The following is a 22,162-nucleotide window of genomic DNA, read 5'->3' as shown; positions in this document are numbered from 1 at the left end:
GTCTGGGAAGATATTTAAGGGTTGTTTAACTAAACTCAAGTATATCTAAGAGGTTGACAATTCATTCTGTCCCACTGAGGAGCTGGAAATATAATGGAATCTTTAAGTTTAAACCTAGTAAAATTGTTGGTTTAGGTTCTATGTTCCTGTTTTTATCTATTTTCTAGAAAGCTTTCACATTTCCAGAAAAGAAAGAGAAATGATTTTTATATATTTAGTTTTAACACAAGGTCTTGCTCTGTCACCCAGGCTGGAGGGCAGTGGCGCCATCTCAGCTTACTGCAACCTTTGCCTCCTGGATTCAAGCAATCCTCCCGCCTCAGCCTCCCAAGTAGCTGGGACTACAGGCACGTGCCACCATCCTCTGCTAAACTTTTTTGTTTGTTTGTTTGTATTTATAGTAGAGATGGGTTTCGCCATGTTGCCCAGGCTGATGTCGAACTCCTGAGCTCGAGCGATCTTTCCGCCTTGGCCTCCCAAAGTGCTGGGATTACAGGCGTGAGCCACCATGCCCAGTTCAGAAAGATGAATGATTTAACTAAACACACAGATGTAGAGACTGGTGCACAAAAAGGTAAACATACTTGATCAAGGTCAAGGATTCTTCCATTTAAATCACAGTTCTCAACTGTTTTTGGATTATGAATTCTTTCAGGATTCAACTAAAGTTTGGATCCACTCTCCAGAAAAATTTGGACATTAAAAAATTTGCATATGTCTTAGTCAGTTCTGGCTAGTATAACAGAGTTCCATAAACCTGGTAGCCTATAAACAACAAAAATTTATTTCTCATAGTTCTGGAGGCTGGGAGCCCAAGATAAGAGTAACAGCATGGTTGGGTTCTGGTGAGGGCCCTCTTCAGGTTTCAGACAGCCAACTTCTCATTGCATCCTCACATGGCAGAAAGAGGACTAGGGAGTTCCTTGGGGTCTCTTTTATAAGGGCAGTAATCCCATTTATGAGGGCTCACCCTCATGACCTAATGACCTTCCAAAGGCTCCACCTCCTAGTACCATCACATGGGGGGTTAGGATTTCAACATATGAATTTTGAGGGGACAGAAACATTCCATCTATAACAGCATAGAATGCCCATTCATGAATCCCACATCTGTGAACCTCTGGGCTAAATATAGGATAAATCCAGACAATGGATAAAGTGGTTAAAATGATGAACTCCATCTTCTATGTTTTGAAGTAGAAATTCAGCCCCATTACTGAAAGGGTTTAAGGAGTAGACCATAGAGTAGGGACATATAAGTAGTATAATACTATTTTTATTAAAGTAAATATTTATATTGTGCATATATAGCAAAAAAAATTTTATTGAGTACTTGTTAGGTACCATTTTTCTAAGTTATTTAATCTATATATTGTATTTTTTAATGAATGAACTTTTTTCTTTCTTTTTAAAATTTCAATAATTTGGGGGGAACAGGTGGTGTTTGGTTGCATGGAAATATTCTTTAGCGGTGATTTCTGAGATTTTGGTGTACCCATCTCCTGAGCAGCGTACACTGTACCCACTGTGTAGTCTTTTATCACTCACTCCCCTCCTACCCTTACCCCTCAGTCCCCAGAGTCCATTATATCATTCTTATGCCTTTGTGTCCCCATAGCTTAGCTCCTACTTATAAAAGAGAATATACAATGTTTGGTTTTCCATTCTTGAGTTATTCAATTCACTTAGTTATTCTATTCACTTACAAAAATAGTCTTCAACTCTATACAGGTTGCTGCAAATGCCATTATTTCATTCCCTTTTGTGGCTGAGTAGTATTCCACATTAATCTGTATAACTTAATCCCCACAACAGCCCTATAAGTTAGACACTATTATTATAACCAGTTTGCAAATGAGGAAATGACACACACACACACAAACACACACACACACACACTCAAACTGGAAGCCACGAGGTTAGGAATCATATCCAGCATCTGGGACAGGGCAAGGGAGACTCTGAAGGTGATACATAAAGATGTGTTGATTTAATGAATGAGCCAAATGTTAACAGTAGTTTTTTTTTTTTTTTTTTTTTCAATGAGGTAGAGGATAAGGCAACCCTTTTATTGTCTACTTGCATTTTCTACTTATTTTTTTTGTTTTTTTTTAGATGGAGTTGCACTCTGTCGCCCAGGCTGGAGTGCAGTGGCACCATCTCAGCTCACTGTGACCTCCATCTCCTGGGTTCAAGCGATTCTCCTGTGTCAGCCTCCCAAGTAGCTGGGACTACAGGTGCACACCACCATGCCTGGCTAATTTTTGTAATTTTAGTAGAGACAGGGTTTCGCCATGATGGCCAGGTTGGTCTCAAACTCCTAATCTCAAGTGATCCACTCTCCTCAGCCTCCCAAAGTGCTGGGATTACAGGTGTGAGCCCCTGTGCCCAGCCTCTTGAATTTTTTTTTTTTTTTTGAGATGAGTTTTGCTCCTTTTGCCCAGCCTGGAGTGCAATGGCATGATCTTGGCTCACTGCAACCTCTGCCTCCTGGGTTCAAGTGATTCTCCTGCCTCAGCCTCCCAAGTAGGTGGGATTACAGGTGCCCACCACCATGCCTGGCTGATTTTTGTAATTTTAGTAGAGATGGGGTTTTACCACATTGAACCAGGCTGGTCTTGAACTCCAGACCTCAGGTGATCCCCCTGCCTCAGCCTCCCGAAGTGCTGGGATTACAGGCATGCCCCACCGTGCCCGGACCTACTTGAGTTTTTATGATGAGCATGTTGGCAGATCACAGTTAGTGTTCAACAAATATCCATGTGCTTCTCTATGTTTCCCATCCTCTATGCTTCTAGGTGTGTTCATGGGACTAATTGTCACCAATGGAATGTTTGTGGAAATAATGCGTCTCCTTCAGTCGGAGGCAGTTAAGAGACAAGAGACGGGCGGATCACGAGGTCAGGAGATCGAGACCATCCTGGCTAACACAGTGAAACCCCGTCTCTACTAAAAAATACAAAAAAAATGAGCCGGGCGTGGTGGTGGCGCCTGTAGTCCCAGCTACTCAGGAGGCTGAGGCAGGAGAATGGCGTGAACCCGAGAGGCGGAGCTTGCAGTGAGCCGAGATCGCGCCACTGCACTCCAGCCTGGGTGACAGAGCAAGACTCCGTCTCAAAAAAAAAAAAAAAAAAATAGTGAAATAAATGAAGAATCACATGAGTGAAGTCCTCTGGGTACCTGAGTATGGGTGAAACTGGAAAACAGTGATGGAGTTTTCCATAGCAGCAGCCTAAGAAGACACCCTTGAGTGGGTGAGAACTCATTTTGAGGACATCAGCAAACACAGCTTAAGAGGAGTTTAAAAGGTGGTATCACCTGGGCTTGCTTTCTCAGGTACTCTTTTAAAAGGATGTAATTCATAGCTGTCCCAGGAAGACTCACCAGGAACACTGTTAATAACTGCCTTAGAAGCATTTTGTGATCTATCATTTAGGACATTTGTTTAGTTGCTCTAATAGGCACCAAGTAACAATGGGTTAAACAAGATGGTCTGTCTTTCAAATAAAAGTCCAGCTGGTAGGCAGCCCAGGAAAGGTGGGCTGCTCTGCTTCATGTGATGGTCTGAGGACCCTTATGCCTTCTGTTTTGTTGCTTTGCCATCCTCCGGGGTGTTGTCCTATCCACATGATTGAGTTGAATGCCCACCATCATGTCTGCATTGCAGCCTTAAGAAAGAGAAAAGAAGAAAGGGAAAGCATGCAACTTTCTTTTAAGGATGTGACCTAGAAGTGACATACATCACTTAGGCTCACATGTGCCATTGGTGGGAACTTAGTCATGTGGCCACTGCTAGTTGCAAGTGAGGCTGGGATATGTCATCTCTAGATGGACAGTCATGTACCTCCCAAAAACTTGGGGGTTACTATTACCAAAAGGAAGAAAGAAAATATGAATGGGTGGGGATTGGCAGTCTCTCATCAGTAGGAAAGCATCATGACTGATGCTGAGAAACTCTTTGCCCAAGTCTTTATGGCCTATATATGTAACTCCATATTACTGACAATGTGCATCACAGTGTGTGGTAGGTGGCTTCTAAAATGGCCCCAAATGATTCCTGTCTCCTTGTACTTGAGCCCTGGTGTAATCCCTTTTTCTTGAATGACTTCCTTCAAGTTAATAGAATGTTGATAGGCTGCCACTTCTATGATTAGATTATTAAAGATGTACCTCCATTTTCCTAGCAGACTTTATTGCCTTTGCAGATTGCAAGCTTTGATGAAGCAGCCATGTTGGGGAGGCCCATATGGCAAGAAACCAAAGTCAGTCTCCAGACAATAGCCAGCAAAGAACTGAAGTCCTCAGTCCAATAACCTACAAAGAACTGAATCCTACCAATAACCACTTGAGTTTGGAAATGGATCCCTTACCAATCGAGGCTTCAGATTAGACCCCAGCCTTGGTTGACACCTTCAGTGTAGCCTTATGAAAGACCCTGAAGCAGATAAGGCAACTAAATTGTGCCTGGACTTCTGATGCACAGAACTTGCGAGATAATAAATGTATGTTGTTTGAAGCCTCTAAGTTGGTGGTAATTTGTTGCAACAAAAAATAACTAATACATAGGGGTCTTTATTAAGACTGCTGCTCTGGGTCTAACTGTCTTAGGAGCACCATACCTGTTCCTTCTGAGGCATGGCCCTTCCATATCTCCAGATCCATCAGTCCTCCACACAACACACACCCACACCACTACCACCTCTTCTCCATCTGAGACACTCTCCTTCTCTCTTCAGCTGTGGCTTCTTCCACCTCCTGCCTTGTGGTTTTTGCTTTTTTTTTTTTTTTTTTGGCCTTTGAATAGTCACTCAACATACTCTTCTAAGTTAGTTTAGATTATGATAATAGCCAGGAAGGTAGTGGTAGGGGAATGTCTTTAAAAGCTGGAGAAATGAGACTTGGGGAATGCAAAGGAATGACTGCTAGGCATTGGGAAGTTGAGATTGCCTCAGAGAAGCCATCAGACCCAGGATTCTGGGAGAGATAGAGAGAGACAGTTAGCAGCTTCCTAGAACCACCACCATATCCCCACTCAAACAGCTCAAGGAAGAAAGGCATTCTGGTCTTTAATCTGAACCCACCTCTTATAGATGCCAATGGGAAGAGACACTATCAGTTAAAACTATGCCTTGTTTACTATACTGACCATACTTGTAGTACCTTATATTCACAACAAAATACTTATTGAGTATATAGTATGTACCAGGCACTATATTAGGCTCTGGTATGTGGTAGTGAATAGCCTCTGCTCTCCTGGTGTTCCTAAATATTCCCTGCCAACTTTCTGTATTTCTTACTAGACTGCTGGCTCCATGAGGACAAGAACTTTGTATGACTTTTTCATAATGGATGTTCATCTGTGCCAGCTGTAAATATTTAACAAATACTTGTGGAATACACGAATCCAAAAGTGAGTGGAATGATAAAGAGGTAAGACATCAGGTGAGGGAGTACGATTTTACAACACGGTGACTTTACTAGAATGCAAACTCTACGAGGGCTGGACCTTGATAAGTATTGGTTACTTCATCTGTACAATAAAGAGGTTTGATTTGGTGAACTCTGAAATCATTTTGGTTATAAACCTCAATGACTCTTTGATTCTGAACTGTCACAGAAAGATATGAGCCTAGAATAAAATATCTAGAACATATATAACTCAATTTTTGTGACTTCGGTTCAGAATTTAATTAATTTTAGTTGGGAATTTAGCAAACCCAAGCGATCATTTAGTGTCTTTATTCTTATATTTTGACAGGGAAAGGATCATGACATCTACTACAGCATTTGGCACAGACCCAGGTAAATAAGATAAAGCTTCTAAGTCACTTCTCCTCTTCCAATGATGGAATATATTGTGTCAGACCTCAACAATCAGCTGTGGACTTTTTAAAAAGGAAAATTAGATATGGATTTATTACCTGAGCATTTGCCATTGTCAAAATGTGTAGATGTTACCCCATTCACTAGTTTTCTCTCGTAAGGAAGCATTTCTCTAATGGTGATCTTCCACCCACCTGTCTTAGAGTCACTGGGGTGATGGTTATAATGAAACCAGCTTCCTCACCCCTAGACCAAACGAATTAGCAGTTCTAGGGATGTAGCTCAGGATCCTCCATTTAAATAAGCATCTAAAGTAATTTTCATGCATGTAAAAATCTGAGAGCCACCATTCCTATTTCTTTGGCAACTTCAGACCAAAGCTTCTCTCCATACTTCTTCCCTGAGTCTTCTCTCAGTCTCTATGCTCCTCAACCATCTCTTCCTTTGCTAGGCTGCTGGATTCCTATTGAATGTGCTTACTTGTTTTCTTTTTCTTTTCTTTTTTTTTTTTTTTTTTTTTTGTCTCGCTCTGTCGCCCAGGCTGGAGTGCAGTGGCCGGATCTCAGCTCACTGCAAGCTCCGCCTCCCGGGTTTACGCCATTCTCCTGGCTCAGCCTCCCGAGTAGCTGGGACTACAGGCGCCCGCCACCTCGCCCGGCTAGTTTTTTTGTTTTTTTTTTTAGTAGAGACGGGGTTTCACCATGTTAGCCAGGATGGTCTCGATCTCCTGACCTCATGATCCGCCCGTCTTGGCCTCCCAAAGTGCTGGGATTACAGGCTTGAGCCACCGCGCCCGGCCGAATGTGCTTGCTTATTAATGCACATGGATAATGATGGTTTCATTGGATCTGGCATGCTGTCTGTTTTCTCCTCTGTTAAATGAGAGGGTCAGAGTTGCTGATTTTTGTTTTTTTAGACAGAATCTCCCTCTGTCACCCAGTCTGGAGTGCAGTGGCCTGATCTTGGCTCACTGCAACCTCTGCCTCCCCAGTTCAAGTGATTCTCCTGCCTCCCGATTAGCTGGGATTATAGGCGCCTGCCACCACGCTCAGCTAATTTTTGTATTTTTAGTAAAGATGGGGTTTCACCATGTTGGCCATGGTTGGCCAGGCTTGTATTGAACTCCTGACCTCAGGTGATCTACCCACCTCAGCCTCCCAAAGTGCTAGGATTACAGGTGTGAGCCACTGTGCCCAGCCTCAGAGTCAGTGATTTTTAAGTCTCCAACCTAACATGCTAAATTCTGTAAGTTGTGGCTGGGAAGATTTATCTCATCGTTGAGAGCTCCCTTGATCTCTCAGGGAGTGGGGACACCTTGGGAATATGCTACAGTCAGCATCATCCTAGCTTCTTGTTATTGTTCACTGGGGGCCTCCTAAAGGACCCCAAACAATGATGATTGGATAATTTAGACTTGGGGGCAGAGTGAGGAGCCCATTCTCTAAAAAAAAAATCATAGAATCATAGAGGTATTTTCATTTATGTTACAGGCTTCCCTGGTACTGGTAATTCCCAGCAGCTTTCTATAATCCCAAAGGTCAGAAATAAACTGCCAAAAAAATTTTACTAAATCATGTTCTGGTCTGGAATACAGCCCTGAGATGCACTTTGAGCAAGAAAGACTTTGTAGAGGAGAAAAAAGGTGGACCAGTGAGGAATGGGTAGAACCAGAGGAAAGTGAACATTCTTGGTTTAAATATCCACAGTGTTCTAAGTTTTTCATGTGTACTACAGAGAAGCTCCAGGCTTCTACACTTCCCTGTGGGTAGTTTCAAAAAGCTATTGTAGCAAAACAGAGGCTGGTGGTGACTATGCTTATCTTTTAGAAGAGCCATCATTGCATTTCTGCAGCACAGAATAGATATGTGATTTTTACTCTTAGTGGTGGAGTTTATATATGACTCATGATGTTTGGTTATTAATCATCTAATGACACTAAATACTGCTTAGTTAGCTGAGTATTCCCTTTAGGAAACCAGATATTGCTAAAGTCACTGTTCGACTTAATGGGGAAAGTTCCACTAACATATAAAATGTATGATTTATAATTCAAAATGTAAATCCTCTATTGGTATTACATACTATAAAAAGGACACTTGTCTACATAATTACATAACATGCATGTAAGGATCAATATTTAATTAAGACCATTACTGTATTCTCATTGGGAGTTAGAGCCCAATATTCTCAATTGGGTGAGAATTTCAGCCAAATGGTCTATCCATTTTCTTTTTTTTCTTTTTGAGACGGATCTTGCTTTGTCACCCAGGCTGGAGTGCAATGGTGTGATCTTGGCTCACTGCAACCTCCGCCTCCTGGGTTCAAGCAATTCTCCTGTCTCAGCCTCCGGAATAGCTGGAATTACAGGCGCGTGCCACCATACCCGACTGATTTTTGTATTTTTAGTAGAGGTGGGGTTTCACCATGTTGGCTAGGCTGGTGTTGAACTCCTGACCTAAGGTGATCTGCCTGCCTTGGCCTCCCAAAGTGCTGGGATTACAGGCGTGAGCCACTGTGCCCAGCCAGTCTATCCATTTTCTATTTTCCCAAAGTAACTTGTGAGAAATGTCTTAGGCTAGAATTTGCTTACATATTTTCCATCTTGCACATGGTTAAAATGTGCGGTTTCCTAAACCAGTGGTTCTCGAACATCAGCATGCATTAGAATCACCTGGAGGGCTGGTTAAAACACAGATTCCCAGGGTTTCTGATTTAGTAAGTCTGGCGGTTGGACCCGAGAATCTGCATTTCTAACCAGTGATCCCAAGTGATGCTGATGCTGCAGGTCTGGGGACCACACTGTCTTGAACTAACACCTCTGAATTGGATTCTGATTGGATTCTGAATGCCATAGATGCAGTTTGGAGATTGTTTTTCAAAGCAGAATATCCATTTGTGGAATAAAACAGTTTATCATTGTTATTACCTGAAGTAATTTCTCTTTCCTTTGTGTTTTTAGAGGAGTTTTGTTGGTCGCTTTTATCAGGCATTAGGCCTTGTATTACATTCATTTGTGCCTATGTTTTATCTCCTTTGTGACTGTGAGCTCTTTGAAGGACTGTGTTCATCTTTAAATCCTCATTATACCTTACATCTTGTAGACTTCAAATCATTGTTTGGCAAATTGAATTTAGTTATGTATACATGTTTTGTGCCTAGTTTCCTACATGTAATAATTATAAATAACAAACATCAAGCTAAGTATGCAGCTCATATATTCGGGTTGTTTTTTTTTTTTGAGACAGAATCTCACTCTGCCACCCGGGCTGGAGTGCAGTGGCGTGGTCTCCACTCACTGCAACCTCCACCTCCTGGGTTCAAGCAATTCTCCTGCCTCAGCCTCCCAAGTAGCTGGGATTATAGGCATGTACCACTGTGCCCAGCTAAAATAAGATTTATTCAGACTTTTTGGCTTACAGATGTTAGATCTGAGGCATTTCAGCTTTGGAACAGACCATAAGGATAATTCAAGTCCAAAGGTCCTTAAAGTCCACCACATCTCCTCTACAGCCTACTCATACTCACCTTTAGTTAAAAAAACGAAAAACACAAAACACAAAATTCCAAAAACCTGGAGTGAGGGAGGCACCTTCCTTCCTGGGGTCCATTCCAAATTTGAGAAGGTGCTCGAACCTTGCCTTTCTACTTCTACTCAATGACCCTATTTCAACCCCTTTTGATATCCTGTTTAGATAGGATATTCCCCACGTCTGTTATTCCCCATTTGGTTCCCCTGTCCTTATTCCTAGATCTCCCTGCTCCAGAAGCAAGGGGGCAGCCACAGCCCCACAGCCTCTAGCTGCTGGCTGCTCAGGGCACACAGGCTTGCTATTGACAAGTCTGAATCATGACTGACGAAGGGAGTGCTTTCTCTCTAGAAAACAATTTGGCAACTTTCTACTTCAAACCCAGGCTCACTACAGAATTTCTTACCATGATGACTTTCCTGGCAGTTGTCTGCAGTACTATCAAGAGACAACATGGACTTCAACGATCAAAAAGGGGAGAAAAAGGCTTAAAAGAAAAACAAGTCTCCATCAAAGGTAATAACCACAATGAGAAATATACATAGCTATGTGCTTATAGGTCTTAGTTCACATTCCCCCTTATTAAAATTATAGCTCAAGAAATAAAGGGCTATGTTTAATGACTTAGGTATATAAATATACTTCATTTGTATATTTTTTACTTACTAAAATCAAACAAGTATTACCTCAAACCATTATATTTTATAATTTTACTTTCAATTGCCATGTATTTTTCCTACTGATGTTCACAAATTCACAGGAAACATCAGCAATGTACTAAATAAAATATGAATTGAATCAACAAATAGAACTATAAATTTAATTCATGCACTTGTAAAATTTACACCAAAGAATACAAATGTCTATTAAAAATACAGTCAAGCATGGTGGCTCACACCTGTAATCCCGGCACTTTGGGAGGCCGAGGTGGGTGAATCATCTGAGGTCAGGAGTTCGAGACCAGCCTGGCCAATGTGGTGAAACTCCATCTCTACTAAAATACAAAAATTAGGGCTGGGCGTGGTGGCTCACACCTGTAATCCCAGCACTTTGGGAGGCCGAGGTGGGCAGATCACAAGGTCAGGAAATCGAGACCATACTGGCTAAGACAGTGAAACCCTGTCTCTACTAAAAATACAAAAAATTAGTCCGGTGTGGTGGCGGGCGCCTGTAGTCCCAGCTACTCGGGAGGCTGAGGCAGGAGAATGGCGTGAACCCGGGAGGTGGAGCTTGCGGTGAGCGGACACAGCACCACTGCACTTCAGCCTGGGTGGCAGAGCAAGACTCTGTCTCAAAAAAACAAAACAAAAAAAAAAAAAAAAAAAAAAAAAAAAATTAGCTGGGTGTGATGGCGGGCACCTGTAATCCCACTACTTGGGAGGCTGAGGCAGGAGAATCACTTGAATCCAGGAGGCAGAAGTTGCAGTGAGCCAAGATCGTGCCACTGCACTCCAGCCTGGGTGACAGGGTGAGACTCTGTTTCTTTTTTTTTTTTTTTTTTTTTGAGACGGAGTCTCGCTGTGTCGCCCAGGCTGGAGTGCAGTGGCCGGATCTCAGCTCACTGCAAGCTCCGCCTCCCGGGTTTTTACGCCATTCTCCTGCCTCAGTCTCCCGAGTAGCCGGGACTACAGGCGCCTGCCACCTCGCCCGGCTAGTTTTTCGTATTTTTTAGTAGAGACGGGGTTTCACCGTGTTAGCCAGGATGGTCTCGAACTCCTGACCTCGTGATCCGCCCGTCTCGGCCTCCCAAAGTGCTGGGATTACAGGCTTGAGCCACCGCGCCCGGCCAGAGACTCTGTTTCAAACAACAACAACAACAACAACAACAAAAAACCGAAACAATAGATTTAAAATACTACAGTTTAGAATCCTGTTGAGTTCTGCATTATTGGGAGCAAAATAAAATCATGGACATAAATACTTTGAGAAAAGCAAGAGAGATACATGACACAAAATGAAAGTTTCCATGCTAGAGATGGACATGAATATATAGAAGACATGTGACATCCACAAGTCAGAATGGAAAAGAAAGCAAGACATAGAATTTATAAGAATAAAACTCACATAGAGATAAGAGAAATGAGCTTTCATGGTATCTGATGTAGACTTTTAGGAAGTTGCCACCAAATATTTTTAAAATTAGGACACATTTTCCCAACCATAAGCATAAATGAGTTAGCCTTGATATTTGCCTCATGAATTGGGTAAAATTAAGCGAGGGCCAGATGTTTTCCATCTGTGTTTTAGATTATGCTAAACATAAAATGATTAGAAAGCACCCATATATGACTGGTTTAACTATATGAAAAAATCAGATGACATGAAGACACTGCCTTAGACTTTAGAAAATTTTAGTGTATTTTGATGTCAGAATTTTGACAAGTAATGAAAATATTAGATGAATAGTTTTACTGTTAAACAAACTTCCATTTCAAAATAGGCATAATGAATCTTCATACTGCCGAAACAACTTTTTAAAAAGGGAAAGCTGCAGATTTTCCCGGTGGTATCAAACTGAGAGCTGGGTTTATTTACCCTGAATTAAATTTTGGTATTACGTAGACAACCAAAATATATTAGTTAATGTGGGTTATTATGTGTTGTGCAGATACTACTATAGTTCATATGCATGGGTTGATTTATGAATTAAGTCTCAAATATCCAGTGGAGGATTATACTTTAGATAATTGCTGAAGACACGGAAAGAAAAGTGCATAAGGTCTAGAAAGGGAAGTCATCAAAATGTCAGCATGAAACTATATCAATCTTCATGTACAAATCTTCAATTGGTAATAAGTTGTAATAGCAAAACAACTGAGAAACTATCAGTCCATAGCTGTTTGATTACATCTTTGTTGAACAAATACCACTTGTTCATTACAGTCAGGAACATTAAATTATTCTACAATGTCCATAAATTAATCTGAAACACTGCTGTCTCTGGCAACATATCAGATTCTTTAAAAATAATCAAGGAAGGAGCAACGGACATCAAGATCTTTATACAAAAATGTGTTGAGTCTGAACAACATCAGAGAAAAATTTACTGTCTATATTAAATAAATCACATGCCACACTAATCAGGTTACCATTATAGTGGTCCAATAATGAAACATGTTCTTTTGTTGTATTAATCTAAACATATATCTCATTACCAACATACATCTTATCTATTTTCCTTATTTTTTCCTACTCTATTGAACTATGGTGGTGCATAACATTTCAAAACTGCCCTGGGTCTCTTACTCTAAAGTTCTCTCTATCATGCAAACCAGAAGAAGGTCATGATATTTAACAGAAAATTAATATCACTTGTTTTGAGTGGCCCTCAATTTGGGACATTAGCAAACTATAATTGCACTTACTATAACACAAAGCTTAAGGTTTGAATCTGATTCTATAACACAGGCTATTTCCCAGTGAGAATGGTCAACTTACCTTGACTTGTCATTATTTAATGTGATGAGCTAATGCAAGTAAAGTGGCTTGCAATTTTAGAGTCCCAAACAACTTACTAGATGTTTACATGAATTTGAAGTCATAGCTACAGCTATAAAAACATTCTGTGAAACAGTCATAGCAGAAATGAAATAAATAGAAAACACTGACGATGTTGCTTTAAACTAATACTTAAAACCCCACAATATTAGAATAGAAAATAGTACATCTTGGGGTAAAAAAAACCTGACTTTTCTACAAATGTCATTGTTTCAAATAGGTTTCTGCAAGAGGCATTCTTGGCAAGATTAATTTTTTAATTGGCATGTCTTGTTTGATTAAGGTAAAATAATTTAAAATAATATACAATATAAGGCAGGGCACAGTGGCTCACGCCTGTAATCCCAGCACTTTGGGAGGCCAAGGTGGGCAGATCATAAGGTCAGGAGATCGAGACCATCCTGGCCAACATGGTAAAACCCCGTCTCTACTAAACATACAAAAATTAGCCGGGTGTGGTGGCACGCACCTGTAGTCCCAGGTACTTAGGAGGCTGAGGCAGGAGAACTGCTTGAACCCGGGAGGCAGAGGTTGCAGTTAGCTGAGATGGTGCCACTGCACTGTAGCCTGGCGACAGAGCGAGACTCCATTTCAAAAAAAAAAAAAAAAAAAAGAAAATATAATATAGTCACAAGATTTAAACACTAGTTGAAACTAGAAAATAACATGGAGATTACAGTTGTATTTTCTTTAACATTATTTACTTTCATTCATTATCAGAACTATTTAAAACTAGTGATCAGTTAAGGGTATTATTACACAATTTTTTCTTGAGAAAAGCAGAAAACTACAGTGTTAATAAATTCAGAAATGCACAATTCTAAATTAACTGATATTTTAATTTACTAATTTCTAATTTACTGATATTTCAATTTCTCCATGTTTCCATGCTCTTGCTCAAAATGGTCCAAAAACTGTTAAAATTAAAGTAACATCACACGAATTTTAGTATTTTTAAAGAATGTAACACTCTACATTATATTTGCATGCTAACAAAACAGTTGCTTTAAAATCTACAATGTCTACTGACATTTGAGGCAATCATTAACATATTTTCTTCAATTAGTTTTTTAAACTTAATTGAATTGTGTGCTGGGATCTTTAAGTGAAACCTTGAATAAAGTTGGTGGATTAAACTTACTTTTTAAATGCTGCCTACTTTTTAAACGTTACAAATTCTATCAGATTTGCAGTGTACAATCAGCAAGCCTTTCAGTTGTACCAAGTTAAAGACCATACTTTTTCAATTTGCAGGTGCAATTAAGTAAAACCATAAGAAAGTTATTTTGTCATATAACTTTGTTCTGCTTTAAAAAATTGTATATAGTTTATCTAGTTTTTCCTCTTAATAACCACAGAGTTATCTATCTCCAATATCTCATTTCTTTAGATACTAAATTCCATATGCTTAACCAAAAAAATATAAGAAAACTTTATCTTCAACACTTCTTCTGTTTGGATACTAAATAAATGATTGGCTCTGTCAATAATAGCTAGTAGACTCATTTTTAAATTGCTATTTTTCTTTCTCTACCAAGGTCATTCTTTTAGATGAAAGAATCATTTCAAATCATTTCAAAAAGACCAAAGCCCTTGGTCTTTTCACTCTCTAACAAGGATTCCTCTTTCCCAAAACTTTTCAAAAATCCTTTTCTGAATCTATAGTTAATCCTGGGGTATGGTTCAGATGGGAGTTTCTGTAACTTTTTAGGGAAAGGTGAGAGTTTCTGTAACTTTTCACATTGATTTATACATCAAAATGTGTAATCTTAATATAATGACTTAGATCTAATGATTTTGATTAAGATTACATATTTAGGTGTATATTAATGTTACTGCCTAGCAACTTCATCACTATTGCTTGCAAAACTGCCACACGCTTGAAAATTTAACCCAAACTCCTCTTACCAGGTGAAGAACCATGAAGACTCACATTCTAATTAGTCATTAAATAGTTCCAATATCCGTTATTCTATGGCATATTGCCACTATGAATCTAATACTCATTTACTACCTTGTCCCAAGTTAAAGAATAAAAAAATGCTATTTCTTAGGAGTATAAAAGTAATTTTCACCCGAATTATGTTGATGTTTGTGTTTTACTTCATCTAAGAATTCAAGAACAACCCTCAAAGCTTTTAAGAACTGATCCTTCAGTTTGACTTCAAACAAAAGGCAAGGTAAAAGCAGTTTGTAAACTGTGAAATCCTATCAATTTGTAGACACTTCTACTATCATGAAAAGATTATTCGGCTCTATTAAAATTCGGCATTAATGATGCTAGCTTAACATGTTAATAAAATTTAGAACATTTTCTATTCTTTGCTAATCTTAAATCAGAAGATTTAACTACTGATTAAACGTGCAGTTACAGGTTTAAAAACTCAAATATTAGAAAATATCAAGGAGTTAGACACTTGATAAAACATTTGTAAACTTCAAAACTTCAACTTTTAGAGAAAGGCGAGGCACCTAGACAAAAAAATACCCTATTTCCACATTTCCAAACCATGAGTATTCCTGGTTCTTCCCTGAGAAAATCTTAGACTACTTCAATGATTTAAAACATAAAAAAATTCAGATACAAAATGGAACTAAACGTCCTGGCCTAACCAGAAATCCCTGGGTTGTTACTGTGAAATAAGACTTGTTAAGATTTCCACAGCAAGATTAAGAAGAAAACAAGCAAGACAACGCTGGGTATCATGACGGGACTGAAATACAGGAGTGACGACTGGCAAACTATCTTCTTGGTTTTTTCCCAGGCAAAGACCAACCTGAACAAGGGTCCCTTTTCTCTGTACCTCTCCCCAAAGTCTCACCTGTGAACAGACCCTCGCGCCTCTAATACCTCTCTTAACACCAGCATAGTTGTAACCTGTCCCGAGAGTACCAACAAATGGAAAGCCACAAGGAATTCGTCAGGTAAAAGCAAACTTGGAAGAGAAACAGTCTCGGGTGAAGTCCTAAGGCCGCATGAGAAACTCAAGTTGTGATTGAAAAATCTTGCCCTACCTCTTTACCACAAAACGGAATTGCCTGCCTTTTTCCATTCCTGAACCCAACACATTTGCCCAGATTCTTCCAAACCAAAGAAACCTCCGACATAGGCAGACTATAGGAACCATCAAATTCCCGGTGAAACCCTACCCCTTAGTACAGCCTCCCAGAAGAAGAAAAGATCAAATGAGACCGGCTCAGCGGGGTCTTCCTGTAGTGACCCCTGAGTTAACGTATTTATTTTCACGGTGCAACTGCTGATCACTTTACAGAGACATATCATGCTGTAGCTCTGCATGGAGCTGAAGACAAAAGCAACATTTTTATTAATGTTATAATTATTATAATTATTTTTAACAAAGCTATTAAATAACCTGTACAAAGCCCAAACCGGTCCTAGCGAAAACCCGAGCACTATTTCAAATCTCCCAAGTTCCTTTCGCTTCATTTCAGCAGTATTTCCTATATACAAGGCCAGCCCAGGGTGGTCCCCCAAAACTGTAGGTCTCCCAGACGGTGGGAACGGTTTAGAGTTTGGAACCGCCCTGGGGTAAGGCAGAGCTCCCAATTATAACCCAAATGCCCCAGCACCAACCCTACCTCCCCGCTCCTGGGAACTAGGTCCCTGTGTCCGAGGGTAGGGGAAGCTGGGAGCCTGGCTCCATTTTGGGAGGCAGGCAACAGGGAGGGTCCGTCTGCTGAGTCTCCCCTCCGCCAGCTGCCCACAGGTCCCCGGATCTCCCGCAGAGGTGCTGGGAAGGGGGTCCACCTCCGGGAGGGCTCACAGGTCCCGCGGGTCCTCCCGCTTAACCCCGGCCTCAGCGACTTTGAGCTTCTTATTCTGGTGCGTCTTCACGTGCTTGGCGAGGTGGTCGCTGCGCATGAAGCGCTTGCCACACTCGGGACAGGCGAAGCGCTTCTCGCCCGTGTGAGTCCGCAGGTGCCGCTGCAGCTCGTCCGAGCGCGTGAAGCTCTTCCCGCAGAAGAGCCAGTTGCACACGAAGGGCCGCTCGCCCGTGTGCCAGCGCAGGTGCGCCTTCAGGTGCGACGTCTTCCCGTACACCTTGCCGCAGCCCGGCACGTGGCACACGTGCTGCTTCTTCTTGCCCGGCTCCGCCTCGGGGGCGCCGCCCGCCGCCTGGCAGTTGGGGCAGCGGCAGCGGCGGCACCTCCTGGCCGTGGCCGCCAGGGGGGCCTTGGTCTGCAGCAGCGCGGCGATCTGGCTCTGGTACTGCGCAAAGTCCGACGGGCCCAACACCAAGCCTCTTTGCAGGGCGGCGGCGGCCGCAGCAGCAGCGGCCGCAGAGGCGGGGAAGCGGGGCGCGTGGGGAGCCCCGGCACAGGCTCCGGAGAGGCCGCTTCCCGGAACCCTGGAGGCCCCCGGTCCGGCCCCCGCCTGCGGGATGCTCCACCACGGGAGGTCGTCGGGGGCCGGGTTGGGTGACAACTGGCGGCAGGTGGGCGGCGGGGGCGGCGGCGGCGGCGGGGGCAGCAGGTTGGAGTAGCCGGGCGGCAGCGCGGCCTGCGCCGCATAGGGCACGTAGGCGGGCGCGCAGCTGGCGGGCAGAGCCGCCATGCTCGAGGGCAGCATCTTGACCGGCGAGAACTCGTAGGGGTACGAGGGGTCGGCGGGGGGTGTGAGGGGAAGCTCGTGCGCAGCCCCGAAGGACGGCTGCAGGTGCGTCTTCTGCGGCGTCAGCCCCAGGCTGGGGTGCGGGGGCGGCAGTGCGCCTGGCGAGTGCGCCGGCATGTCGGCGGTCCACGGGTGGAAGAGCCTGGAGGGTGAGCCCAGCGCGGGGTCGTAGGGCACCTGCAGGAAGTCCGGGGGCGCCGTCGCGCCAGGCTGGCCGATGCGGCTACAGGTGGCGGCCAGCAGTGCCAGGGGCGAGTGCTTGCCCAGGTCCGGGGAGGCGCTGGGGGTGCGGTCCTGCATAGGCGGCGAGGGAGGGAGAAGAGACAAAAGGTTAGCTCCAAGCGCGGACTCCGGGCCAGCCCGCCGACCCCACGCCCACTATTATACTGCCGCCACTCTTCCGTCCCGGCCGTCCCTCCCCCGCCACCGCACTCCACGCACGCACCCACCGGCCGCGGGAAACTTTTGGTGCCTGCACTACCTGAACGTGGGGCACGCGAGCGCTTCTTGCTAAACTACTTGGTGCACTGAGACGCCGTCCAGCCTTAGAGGAAGCAGGCGCAAAGTGGGAGGGGGAGGCGTCCGACGGGCCGCTCCCGGCTCGGTGGTAAGAGTCGGGAAACACCCACAACCCCGCCGCCCGGCCACCCTCCCTCCCACCTTTTAAGCTCTCTTGTCCTCACTGCCCTCGCGCTCCTCCCCGGCCCGCCCCAGGCTGAAGTCAGCAGGAGGGCCCAGCAGGGTGAGCTCCCGTCCTGTTCTCGGCCAGCCGGGCACCTCCGAACAATCCCGGATCCACGCGTCCCTCCCGCAAAGGCCACACCGGATTAGGTGTGAAGTTGGCGTGGGTACCCCTAGGCCAGGCTCCAGCTGCACCCATCGGTTGGGTTCCCTTTGAGGTTCAAGGTGCACGGAGTACCAGGAGAGATCCGGACGTGGCCTTTTCCACCTTTCTCCCGCCCCCTCCGGGCTTGGCCCTAACCTGGAGAAAGGCCTGCAGCGAGTCGTTCCGGAGGACGGCCACCGCGGCCATGGTTACGGCTTGCAGGCCGCTGGCTGCGGAGCGGGGCGCCGCCACCGAGGCATGGACACACGAAGGCGAGGACGAACGACCGCCCAGCCTGCCTCCCCGGCGCCTGCTCTGCGCGCCGGGGCCCTCCCCGCCCTCGCCCCTCGCCGCGCCCCGCTCGCTAGCCCCGCGCGCGGTCTGAGCGCTTCAGGATCACCTCCAAGAATTTGATAAGGACTTTGCTGGGCCGCCAGCCAGTCAGAGGGAAGATTTATGGCTTTGAAGTTTGCCGCTACCCAATCATCAAAGAATAGCGGCTCTTTCAGAAGCGAAAGCAAATCCTTTGAATCCACAAAGCTCCTATGGTGTGTTTGTTGGTCTGGATAAAAGAACTGATTATTAGGGGGGATGGGAAGGGAGGAGATAAAGGCGGGACAATTAATGAAGTAATCACTATGTGGGAAATGTATATACACAAATAATTGGATTTTCCTGATCAAAGGGGGCCTTGCCGCCTGGAGACCCGCGCTTGGGTTGCTCGAGACACTCTTCCCCCCCCCCCCCCCCCCCCCCCACACACACACACACTTGCAATTAAAGATTTGCACCGAGGCAGCGCCCAAAGTGACAAAGTGTCTTTGTTATCTCTAGAAAAATCTGCCTTCGGCTTCCAGGCGCCGGACTTTGAGACAGGAAGGAGTGTAACTCTCCCCTGTATTTATTTGTACACCCTGCACCCTCGCCGCACACTCACCCGCCCGCGCACACAGCGGACCCAAGCGAGGCCCTCGGTGGGGCGTGGGACCGACCGCGCCCGGCCCGCCGCGTGTCCCCCGCCCGCCGCGGTGGGGCCGAGGGCAGGGCTGTGACCTGGGGCGGGGCCGGGCGGCCGCCCAGCGCGGCGTTGGGTGGCGCGCACGCTCCAGGGCCACCCGCCTGACGAGCTACCGGGGCTCTCCTGTGACGTTCCTGCTGGCGACCTGGAAGTTTTCCTCAGGCCACAACTTTTGCAAAGTGTGGACCTGGGAAAAACACCCGCGCCGCGCATACCCGCAAAGCTGAGCTTGGCAGGACACCCAAGGCGACCCGTCATGCCCATCTGAGGGGGAGAAGCTGTGCTGTTCCGCCCCCTTCTCCCTAGGCCACCCTGGACCCCCAGGAGGCCCGGGCCGGGCTGTGGGGGGCCGAAAGCCCCAGTACCGCTGGTGATTTCTCGCTCGGAGCCCCGCCAAGGCAGCGCGCGCTTTCGCAAGCCTGACAGACCAAGAACTACTTGAAAAAAGTGAGGCGCGGTCTAGGAAGCCTGGTTGTTGTGGTTCCACAAACCACAAATCATACCAGAGAGAACCCCGAAGGGGGGAGAAAAGTCAGTACAAATTTGTTCCTGTCACCTTTGGAAACAAAAAGTTCCTCACCAGGCGCGGGGCGTGCTTTGCCATGGGCAGGGTCGCGCTTTCCGGGGCTTGGGTGATCCCCATCCCTCCCTGGCCGCTCACTTCCTGCCGAGGAGGGCCGTCTGCCTCCTCCAGACCCAGGGCGCAGGGCGCGTCCTGCCCCGGCACTGCAGACCCCGGGATCACTTCCCCCGGGATCGCTTCCCCAGGGCGCGCGGGCCGGGAAGGAGGAAGAGGTGGGCGGGGCGCCGAGGGGTCCTCACCGCCCTGGGGCATTAGGGGCGCGGAACCGTGTTGGAGGCCTAGCGGCCCCGGCTCGCGAGACCGCACTGCAGAGCTCGGCCTACTCCTTTCCCCCACCCACCTCCTGGCGGACACGGTCTCCACTCTCCAGGCCGCCGACCGTGGGGGAGCCCCTAATCAGCTCGCGCCCGGCCTCTCTGCCCGTCTTCCTCACGGAACCGCACCGCGACCGGGGACGGACGGGAGACGACGGACGGGATGACCTATCTCCCAATGCAGCGTCAGAGGTTAGCCTAACTACAGCGGACTCGGAGTCTGGGCCGTATAAGGATGCCCTCCGCACTTCCATCAGGGGTCGGGGACGCGATGCCTCCGGGCCCACCTTCTCCCACGGGCGAGCCTGCGGGAGAGAATATCGTACTGAAGACGGGTGGGCTGCTTGCGACCCCAAAACAATGGGTCCCTCGCACATCCTGCACTCGCACCGCGCCCATCTCCCGCAACGAGCTGTCCCCTCTAGAACGCGAGCGGCGACCACACAGCTTGGCCAACTCGATCTGGCTTCTGAAGATGAGATAGCTGCTCTGGGAGCGGAGAAGGGGAGAGACCTTAGTGGTTTCATCGGAGGCGTGGCCGACCTGCTCCTTACCACGGTCCCGTCCAGGGTTTGAGTCTTGGAGAAGCGTGGGACCCGAGGGAGCCCTTTCCCGGATGCAAGTCAGAGGCCAGAGAGTCCCTTGGCACGCACTCGCGCCTGCACATGCCCGCACCGTCGAAGCGATCTGGTGCCTTAGCGCTTGTTTCCTTTCTAGCTCCCTTGAGCTCTTCGAAGTCTCCTTTCCCAGGAAGGCGGGCAGGGCCTGGCTAAGCAGGATGGAAGGCAGCCCTTTTTGTTGAATCTGATAGCTACTTTCCCAAAAAGGCCAGAAGAGCCATTTCACATCTCCATAGTTATAGGAGTTAGCTTTTTCTCCAAGATGCCCCCACTAGTCAGTTAAACCACCATCAGTGGGCAACAGGGTGAAAGTTAGTGGCTTGGTGGTTAAGAGCTCGGAGTCCGAGCTCTCTGAAGACATTTTTCCCGCCTTGACACTTTCTAGTTGGTGACCTTGGCAAGCAAGGTACTCAGCCTCTGTGTACCTCAGTTTTGCGGTTTGTAAAATGGGAGTTACAATAGTGCACCCCTTGTAAAGTGGCTGTAGGTTTAAGAGTTAATATATGCAAGGTCTTTAGGACTGTGCTGAGCGTACAGAAGGCCCTCTCTTGAGTGGTCGCAGTCGGCTGCTCTTGGCCTCATCTCCATTTGTGAAAACCCGCCCAAGAGTCCGGTCCTCCCAGGCCCCAGCTGAAGTTTGGAGAGAGACTTTGCCGAATAGCTGTTTAGTCTCCCCCAACCCCCTTGGCCCTCGGAGCTCCTGAAAAAAGTTCTTAATGAAGTAATGTTGAGAGCGTCCATTAAAAATGCAATGCTGGGAGATCAAAGTACAATATTTATTTTAGAAATTTGTTGCAATCACCAAGAGATACAGGTATCAAGGCCAAATGTCAGTTCCATTACACAAAGCCCTGCGCCCGGGAAGAGCGTGTGGCTGCTCTGCCATAATGTAAAGAGACATCAAAGACCGAGCGCGCTGCAAAAGTGCGCAGCCGGGGGGAGGGAGCATGCCCGGGAGGGCCAGGCGCGCCCCAGACAGCGCGGGGGCTGCGGGGGCGGGGGTCAGTTCAAAGAGGTATCCGCTGGGGCGCGAGTTCACAGGAGGGAAGATTTAATGGGCTTTCTTTTGTTGGTGGGTGTGTTTGCGCACGGTGGACCCAGGAACTCCTATGTGGTCCTCCTGCCTCAGGGCGGAGATGGGGGTGGGGTGGGAGCTGCGAATGTGGAGCAAACTTTAACCGTGGCGGGGGGCGGGGAGGTTGAATACCAGTCTCCTGGCTGCGGCTGGCACAGCAGAGTTGCTCTCCAAGCAGCGGGGTTCCGAGGCTGGGAAGTTTGCATTGCAGTTTCTTCGCGGGCGGGCGGCGAGCGCCAACTGCT

General features: G+C 46.2%; 1 protein-coding gene, 1 long non-coding RNA gene and 1 pseudogene across 3 annotated transcripts; 2 read left to right on the top strand and 1 right to left on the bottom strand.

The window, feature by feature from the left end:
• Positions 1-3,122: 3,122 nt before the first annotated feature.
• LOC110740890 lies at positions 3,123-10,147 on the top strand. The gene is made up of 3 exons (XR_002516145.2): positions 3,123-5,430; positions 5,759-5,802; positions 9,777-10,147. It is a non-coding gene; the product is annotated as an uncharacterized LOC110740890 (long non-coding RNA).
• A 5,898-nt stretch (positions 10,148-16,045) lies between these two features.
• On the bottom strand, positions 16,046-19,264 carry SP5 (Sp5 transcription factor). The gene is made up of 2 exons (XM_003907588.3): positions 18,464-19,264; positions 16,046-17,775 (listed from the first exon to the last, which is right to left on the bottom strand). Exons 1-2 carry the CDS (start codon positions 18,512-18,514, stop codon positions 16,630-16,632), a joined length of 1,197 nt encoding a protein of 398 aa, XP_003907637.1. The 5' UTR covers positions 18,515-19,264; the 3' UTR covers positions 16,046-16,629.
• A 317-nt stretch (positions 19,265-19,581) lies between these two features.
• Positions 19,582-21,603, top strand: LOC101022506 (annotated as a pseudogene). Its single transcript, XR_004176551.1, has one exon. The product of XR_004176551.1 is annotated as a translation initiation factor IF-2-like (transcript).
• The last annotated feature ends 559 nt before the right edge of the window (positions 21,604-22,162 follow it).

This window comes from Papio anubis, chromosome 10, assembly GCF_008728515.1.
Source record: "Papio anubis isolate 15944 chromosome 10, Panubis1.0, whole genome shotgun sequence".
Lineage (NCBI taxonomy): Eukaryota > Metazoa > Chordata > Mammalia > Primates > Cercopithecidae > Papio > Papio anubis.
Note: the sequence above shows the minus strand (reverse complement) of the source record. Positions and strands in the feature narration are given on the sequence as shown.